Raw genomic sequence first — 8,697 nt, 5'->3', positions numbered from 1 at the left:
ACAAACATGCACATCAGTGAAAATTTTCTGAAAAAATACTTCTTCGGCTGAAGTAAGGTTTGACTACAATAACGGCGTGTTATATTAAAACACGTGATCAGTTTTGTCAATATGAATTTTAATTTACTTTTTAAAATTTTACTTTGAAATGTTAGGAAAAATATTTTATAAATAAAAAAAAATTAAAAGCTTGTAAAAACAATAACTGTAGGTACTTCCCTAGAGGGTAAAAAAAGTCATATTCAAATTTTCAAAAATAAATATTTTCTATACAATAAAAAAGATTGGATTTTTTATCATAAGTAATCATTATCATCAACATGTAATTTCCAAATTTTGGCAAAATTTGAAGAAGAACACAATTTATTAAAGATATAAGAAAAGGTCGCCTAACTGCTAGAATCCCTTATGCGTTTTATTCATTTTTTCACATGTTATAGAAGACCGACGATAGGTCTCCGATAGAAAGACGAACGACTTTAGGTGATTGATGCCATAGGACAGAAGATATGACCTTCCAAAGTTGCATTTGGTTTTTGGTCTGTAACGTGATAGGACATAGTGCGGAGAGCTCGCGACAGTCTGGAGCCCACACCAGTCGATTGCATAAGCAGGTCACCTCCTGAGTATATCAGATTTAAGAGTAGATATTGCTTGCCCCCCTATACTATAACTTTGTAGAATATTAAAAATTTCGTCAAACCTCCGCTAGTGGCGCTAAAATCGCTTTGAAAGTTTTGACCTTGAAATTTTGAAAATTATAATTTTCCATTTTTTATCATTTTTGGGTATGACTACTTACTCATCAAAATCGAATAAAACATGGCAGAAATATGAAAAAAAACAAAAATTTTTATAAAAAAAAGTGAAGGCAGCAGTAAAATTTAAAGAGGAAAAGAACGAACAGAAGAAAAGGAAATTTTTCACATTTGCTATTTTTAAACACTCAGAAAGAAAAATTCGCTGATATTAAAAATATGTATTATTTTCCTTGAAGAAGTATAAAATAAAAAAACTCGGATGGCCTATGACATTACCATGAAGGTGTATCCGATGAAAGGGTTCTGACGTTCATCAGTAACTTATGAACTAAGCTTGAATATCATTAAAACGCATTTTCAAAGATAATAATAATATTTTTAGGTCAAAGAACAATAGCAACAAAAAATGTTAAAAGAAACTTTCATATATAAGAAATTCATGACTATCAATAGTCACAATGACTACTTCTAAAGGCCGCACAGTAAAAAGCCTGAGAAAGTGGCTGGTTAACTTTCTATATGGACCCTACTTACATGCCAAGTTTCGTCCCGATCCGAGGGAGACAGTCTTTCCGTACAGAAGTAGATCTTGAAAAATTCGAAAATCTATTTGAAGATCCAAAAAAGAGACTTTCTTAATTCTTAATACTTTCGCAAGGTGGCGGTGGTTACATCCTGTTCGAATTTCGAAGTGCTCAAGTGTCAAAATGTGACGGTCTTCACATTGTTGAGAGGAAAAAAACAGAACAACGACGTTTAATGTTCTTGCAACAGTATTTAATGAGCCCAAACAGAAGTAGATTTTGATTCTCCAATAGTGTCTTGGATAAAAGGTAAATGGAACTCTATTTGCACAAAAAGTCGTTGATGTTCGAAGAATTCAAATTCAATCTCGAATTTTCATACTAAATTTTCGAACAAGGTGGGAAAAATTTATCAAATATCATACTAAAAAGCTGGCAAAAGACTTACTCAGTGATTATGGAGTGATTAAATACTGGGGCAAGAACAGTAAACAACGTTGTTCTGTTTTTTTCCTCACAACAATGTGAAGACCGTCACATTTTGACACTTGAGCACTTCGAAATTCGAACAGAATGTAACTTCCGCCACCTTGCGAAAGTATTAAGAATTAAGCAAGAAAGTCTCTTTCTTGGATCTTCAAATGATTTTCGAATTTTTCAAGATCTACTTCTGTACGGAAAGAATCACTCCATAATCACTGATTAACTCTTTTGCCAGCTTTTTAGTGCGATAATTGATAAATTTTCTCCACCTTGTTCGAAAATTTAGTATGAAAATTCGAAGAATTTGAATTCTTCGAACATCAACGACTTTTTGTGCAAATAGAGTTCCATTCACTTTTTATCCAAGACACTATTAGATAATCAAAATCTACTTCTGTTCGGGCTCAGTTGGGTTCCTCCCCTTGTAAGTAGGATAATAATAATAATAATGGTGGCACAACGGTTCATAGAGGAACTTAGGCCTTCTGGCAAGGAAATTTCGGAAGATTCATTATTGTTTTTTCTTACACAGGGATGGGGTTGCCATTGCCAATCCCATGCCCTGAGGAATCAGGTGCAGTGAAGTTCACTGGATGTAATATGACCACCTTTAACGCCAGAAAAATTCTTGGTGACCTAAAAGGGATTCGAACCCGGGACACTTATATTAACTAAAAAAAATACTCAATATTCTATATGGAATAAAATTTCGTATGCAAATCAATACCTTTATTAGACTCAAATGGAATTATTTTTAGAAGGAATTGCACATTTTGCTTGCGCCAAACGCAAAGAAGAAGAAGTAGAGAATTGTACATGATGCTCAACTTACTTGTGGACGTTGATCCAAGCATTCTTGCGCTGGGCATGTGTTTTTGTGTGCGTTGGAGGAGAAGCCTTGTGTTGATGGTGGTCCAGAAGGAGAGCTGGGGTTCGATTCGAGAGGAAATGTGGCTTGGATAACTTGACCTCTACAGGGCTTCTGATCTCACCGAAGGCTAAAAAGCCGCCTCTGAACGTGTCTCTCCCTGAATTTCCGAATAGCGCTGCAGGAGGTTCAGGCACTGGATGAGGCACTGCGTGTTGGCGGCCGACAGTGCCTTCAGCATCAACAAATCCGGATCAGTGTGATTGAGAGGCGGTTGGACAGCCTCAATGGTACGAGCCAGTGTAGCATTGCACAGTTCCGTGGCCTGCAGCTGCTGTCGGGCTGCTCCCATGGCATCCGAGGCTGCCAGATGCTCACGCGCTGGCAGAGAATCGTTGGCTATCGCAAGTGTATGGCTTTCCGTGATGGCACGCAGTCCGTCTATCCACTCCTGACGCGCTCTTGCATCCGAAGCGCGTAATTTAAGGGTATCACCTGATGCACAGCTGTTAATAAAAAAAAAAACATCACCATATGGTTGCTTGGTTCTATTTGAGGTCAAGCAAAAGGATTTAAAATCCAATTGATCAAAACAAATTGAATTATTTATGTCATATTGCAGAGTTTAATAACAATTATTGCAATGCAGAATCGATAAAGTGAATCAGAGGTTCATACCAGCTTTAAAAAACAAATGAATGAATGTAATCCCATTTGAAGTAAGGAGGCGGATCTTGCAAAATCTGCTAGAAAATACGCTTTTTCTAGAAGAATGTTTTTCTATGCAGTAAATTTAGGCGAACTACAGGGAGTTCCGGTTTAAGTGACGACGGACTGAAAGAGTTTGATCTAAATTGCCTACTCTTGGGAGTTAATTTATAAAATCATCGCCCCAATTCTGAGATAAAGAAGCCTAAAGATTTAAGTTAAAGCTTTAACTTTGACACTAAAGATTTAGAATTCTGAGTTATAGGAATTTTGGATAAAATAGCCTTTAGCGCCCCTAAAGAAATTTGATTATCCAAGATGTCAAAACAAGACGTTCCAGTTTTAATGGTGCATAAAGTTCCGATTTATTGTCAACAAAAATAACAATCTCCACAGTTCCTCCTCTCCTCAATGTCGCAATTCCGCTGCAGTTAATCAAGTAGAGTTTAGTTATCGCCGAACTATCGGCAGTTGCTCCACCAAAGCTAAACCCATTCAGCAGAAGGCACAGGAAGATACTCATACAGATTTCCCAGTTTCAGAATTTTTTCTAGCAAAAAAATGAGCAATTCTGGTCAATTAATTTCGAGTGGTAAGTAATTCAAACAAGGATTGGTTGTAGATAAGTGACAAGGTCAATATATGGTTCCAGGAGCTTCATCTGGACCGAAGAAAAGAAAGAAGGGTACCAACACACTTCTCAGCCAAAAGGAGTACTTCGTCAATTTTGTCCTGGAACACAGAGATACTCTGGATGCATTAAGTGACAGACATGATCCCCTTTGGTCAAATCTCACGGAAAAATTGAATTCAATGGAGCCACCCGAGAGGAACACCGCAAAAGCATAAGTAAATGATCAACTACATCACTCTCCAGAAAATATACATCTTTGTGATAAATTAAACTCATCTTTTTGATTAAACACACCTCTTGAACAATTGACAATCTCAAATTGAACTGGATTTAAAGGTTTAAAAGGTACTCTCGACCAGCTTTAAAAATAAAGGCGATTTATAGACATTTGACATCTTTAAGTCTGTAAAACTTTAGCGTAGAATTCGAAATTTACAGTTTTAAAGGTTTAAATAAATTTGACACTTTAAAATTAAATGTCCGTAAATGTATGCAATTATTTTTCATCCGGTAAGTTTAAAATGCACTTCTTATTAACCTACAATGCCTACACTGAGAAAAAAACGGGGGTGCGATTAACTTTTTTTCCTCATAACTTTAACATTTTCAGGTGTAAAAATATATCAACATTTTTTAATGTTAATTTTACACATTTTTGAGGGCAAAATTAACATAAGAAAGGGTAACTTTAACCCCTAATCCACCCAAAAAGCATAATATTTACACAGATTTCGGATCAATACTGCAGTGTAAAATAAACATTTTCGGAATGTTATTTTAACTTTTTCGGATTTCTCTCAGTGTATATACATGAATTACTGATTTAAAGTTACGAGTAAGTTACAATAGTTAATTCAAATAACGATATAAAAAATTTAGTCCTTCAACTTTGTTGAGGAGGATTTTTCAGTGTTCTAATGAGCAATTATGTTCAAGTAGCATTCAAAAAAGTTTTTGAGTGGAAATGTATCTTTTATGTTTCAAAAAAAGGCAGAAAAGGCGAACTGAAAACTAGTAACCTACCAGTGCAGTTTTCGTTATTTTTTACCCCTAGCGATAATTTTTACAAAAAACAAATTTGAAAAGAAAACTCCTCGGTAGATCCGAAAAAAGATAACGAATTTATGTTAAATTAATCAAAATTAATTTCGGAAAAAAATTATTTAATTTATTTAAAAGGAATTTTTGAGAAAATTGAGTTTGAATCTTGATGAATTTTGACGCTATCGCCTATCACACAAAATCGCTATCTGACCTGTCACACAAAACTGGGAATAGCAACAAAATGAAGAGTCAAAATGAGCTCAAACTTTCAAAAGATGTTAGTAAGACTATTAGCGGAATGTTGGCATGGTTCGCACAGAGTGAACCTTCAAACAACGCAAATTTTCTCTTTGTTTACAAAGAGCTAGTTCATCATTTCTTAGCCATAAGATAGATCATTATTAAGCTCATGAAATGAGGTGAGAAATGGTAGATCAGCTCTTTGCAAACAAGGAAAAAATTTACATCGTTTGAAGGTTCACTCTGTGCGAACCATGCCTACATTCCCCTACCGAGGACACTATAGCACTTTTAAATAAATAAAAATTTTCTAATCGCAGTAAATGTGATTTTTGTGAAGACCGCCTGGAGGCGGTCTTTTAGGTCTTTTTTTTCTTTTTAGGTGTAAAAATATATCAACATTTTTTAATGTTAATTTTACACCTTTTGAGGGTAAAATCAACATGAAAAAGGGTAACTTTAACCCCCAATACACCTAAAAAGGGTAATATTTACACCGATTTTGGATCAATACTGCAGGGTAAAATTAACATTTCCGGAATGTTATTTTAACTTTTTCGGATTTCTCTCGGTGTAGTTTTTCGTGGTTTTCTTTTTCTCTTTGACCATCTGAAATCGTGAGAAATCTCAAAATTTCAAAATAGGCATGATTCCGAATTACCCCATTTTATTCCATCATGCCTAGAGGCAGAATAGTTAGAGATAGAAACTTGGGACCTTCGGGAGAAGCCCCATATGTCGACCCTGGGACCACTGAGACGTCCCTTATTATTCCCTCACGTCTCCCTTTCCCCTCCAAAGCCGCTTTTTTTGAGATTTCTCAAAAATATGTTGGAGGGGAAAGTACTCTCCCTTCGAACGTTCATGCCTTTAAATAATGTGAAGTTCTTTTACTTTTCCTAAGAGACTTGCACACAATTATCACGTAATTATCAATAATTGATAATAATCTAACTAATATTTAATAGAAATGTGTAATTTTCTTAGGAAAAATAAAAGAAAATTCACATTATTCGAAGTACCGCTCGGTGCAACAAGCAACTGATTGTCTAGAAAAAGACATTTTCACATGAAATAAAACGTAATAAAATGCAACATCTCTGTGCTCAATAACTCCGGGAGCGGAAGAAGCCTCCACATTGCGGGGAAGGTCCTCCTGGGCGGACTGTAAACGGAATTAGCAGATTCTTCTAACACGGGATCAACAAGAATATGATTACATTGTAATAAAATATCCCGATACGATTAATAATTCCTGATAACGGTTTTTCAAGGTTAAATGTTAAAAAGGCTTTAGAAAGCGTATTTCTCATCCGAATGATATCATATTTGGGCGTGTTGGAAAGGTCTTGGAATTCCTAAGAAGCCTGAACGGATTCCAATTGGTTATGTTATGATATTAATCGATATGAACCAGTTCATAATCGATAACTATTTTTTTATTGCAAAATTCAATTACATTTACTCCTAAGTTATTTTGAGCAGTGTTTTGAGTGATTTATAAATCGGTTTAAATCGGTTCTGAACCGGTAAATGGTAATTGATGCGGAAGTACTTTTGAGTTAAACCACGAGTTCGAGCATTTCGCATTTTCTGGAATGCTTATCACCTCTTTTGTCTTATTTCTTGCTTGAATTTTTAAAGATTTATTAGGTGCATTAAAATTATTTATTATAAAAATTTAAAGCCTCGATTTTTTTTATTTAGGAAGATCGGCATCAATATTTTAAAAATTTTTAGCTAATTAAATTTTAATCTAGATCTAAATTTCTTTAAAAATTTCTTCTAATTTAAAAATGAATTTTATTTAATTATAGCTAGATGTCTTCACTGAATTATTTAAACTTAAAAAATTATTATCATTTTTTTACTTATTCTACAGACATTGAGGCCCTTGACCGAATACAATCAAAGATCCACAGTTCAATTACTCATATTCTCTGTGTTACGTTAAATGAAAAATCGGGAGTCTTATCAACAAATCGGTATGATAAGGGATACCCTAATTGCTCTGTAATATATCTGATAAATTATTATAACGTGTCACTTTTTTGATAAAGATTTGGAAAATGAAACCCCGGGAAAAATTAATGACACGCGTTCGTTGGGAAATTAAATGCAAATTACAGCCTCTGTTTGATGTTAATCTTTCATTGAAATGGAAATTGCTCAAATGGGATCCGGGAAGTGCCTTGAGGTCATGATTGGATTAATTTCAAGGTTTCCCCTGGGCACAAAGTCTAGTCTGGGAACTTACCTGATGGTAAATGTACGAGAGTCCTCGACACTGGGACACACCACAGCACATGCCAAATGCACCTGTCCCCGGGGCGTTTGATTCTTGGGGGTTGGAGCTGTTCCAACGCTATGAGGATTTGTGTCATCACTCAGTGTCGATGTATCGCACAAGTAGTAGCTCAGTGTACCCGCCTGGGCGTCCACTGTAAACCATCGGTACTGCCAGCCTGCAAAATATTGGTCAAATATGCAAATTTGATGCTAAACTGAGGTCCCCAGGAAATTTTTCAGGGAAGAAAAATGAGTGATCATAACCTCACCTTTAACGACATTGGTATATTTGTATAATTGACCGCACAAACTTCGATTGGGATTGAGAACTTTCTCCAGGTTTGACTCCATGCGTCTCTTCTTTGATTTGGACTTCCTTCGAAACAGTTTACGGAGAATTTTTACGACTGATTTGGCAAAAAGCACAACAAAATCATTGAGACACTTCTCTTCGCCTTTTTTTGTTTTTTGACACTAAAATAACTTGAAGATTTGACAGTACACTCTAGCGGAGAAAAGAAGAAACTCAAATGAAATTCACCACTTTCAACTTTTCACCCACAAATCTTATTTTCCAATACAATGGCGGGAGTTTTAAAATTAAGAGTTTCAGAATTTTAATGTTTCGCGGTCTACAAAATAGGGGGAAGTGGGGTACATTTGAAACTGGAGCACCTTTGAAATTGGGATTTTCACCTATTTTTTTTAAATAAAATAAATAAAAAAATAATAATGCATGTCTAGAAACCCCTTGCGGGAAGGCCATGTTCCTTCATGGAATGTAGTGCCAGCATTATTATTTTATTGTTCTTGTGAACACAATTTAACTCTTTCTGTAAACACTAAATTTACTGTTCTTGTGAACAGTAGGGGAGACTGGGGCAAAGTCACAAAACGGATATTTTATTTTTTTACAGGCTCCTCGAGCGCTTCAAAAATTTCTAATTAGGGTGAAAGGAACGTCTATTGACACTTTAAGAACTCGTGTCAGCACTTATTGACACCCTACTCCGTACCATTTTGGATATGAAATTTGAACATCTCTGTTTATTGTAAAAGGTATATTACAGAAAAAACGTTATATTACTTATATTTTACTAGATACATTAAATAATTTCCAACATTTTGACAGCAGTGTCAATAGGG

At 35.2% G+C, this 8,697-nt stretch overlaps 1 protein-coding gene across 1 annotated transcript; it reads right to left on the bottom strand.

Moving 5' to 3' along the window:
* Nucleotides 1-2,482: 2,482 nt before the first annotated feature.
* LOC129803360 (oxysterol-binding protein-related protein 11) lies at nucleotides 2,483-8,041 on the bottom strand. Its single transcript, XM_055849847.1, has 3 exons — nucleotides 7,821-8,041; nucleotides 7,520-7,727; nucleotides 2,483-3,142 (listed from the first exon to the last, which is right to left on the bottom strand). The coding sequence occupies exons 1-3, from the start codon at nucleotides 7,900-7,902 to the stop codon at nucleotides 2,767-2,769; spliced, it is 666 nt and encodes a 221-aa protein (XP_055705822.1). The 5' UTR covers nucleotides 7,903-8,041; the 3' UTR covers nucleotides 2,483-2,766.
* Between the last annotated feature and the right edge of the window lie 656 nt (nucleotides 8,042-8,697).

The sequence above is a fragment of the Phlebotomus papatasi genome, chromosome 2, assembly GCF_024763615.1.
Source record: "Phlebotomus papatasi isolate M1 chromosome 2, Ppap_2.1, whole genome shotgun sequence".
NCBI classification, from domain to species: Eukaryota; Metazoa; Arthropoda; class Insecta; order Diptera; family Psychodidae; genus Phlebotomus; species Phlebotomus papatasi.
Note: the sequence above shows the minus strand (reverse complement) of the source record. Positions and strands in the feature narration are given on the sequence as shown.

Excerpts from the sequence above, each read along its gene's own strand:
- LOC129803360 (XM_055849847.1), bottom strand. The coding sequence starts at position 7,902 with ATGGAGTCAAACCTGGAGAAAGTTCTCAATCCCAATCGAAGTTTGTGC. Across the intron at positions 7,728-7,820 it reads ATATACCAATGTCGTTAAAG|GCTGGCAGTACCGATGGTTT; the intron begins GTGAGGTTATGA and ends AATATTTTGCAG. Across the intron at positions 3,143-7,519 it reads TCTCGTACATTTACCATCAG|CTGTGCATCAGGTGATACCC; the intron begins GTAAGTTCCCAG and ends TTTTATTAACAG.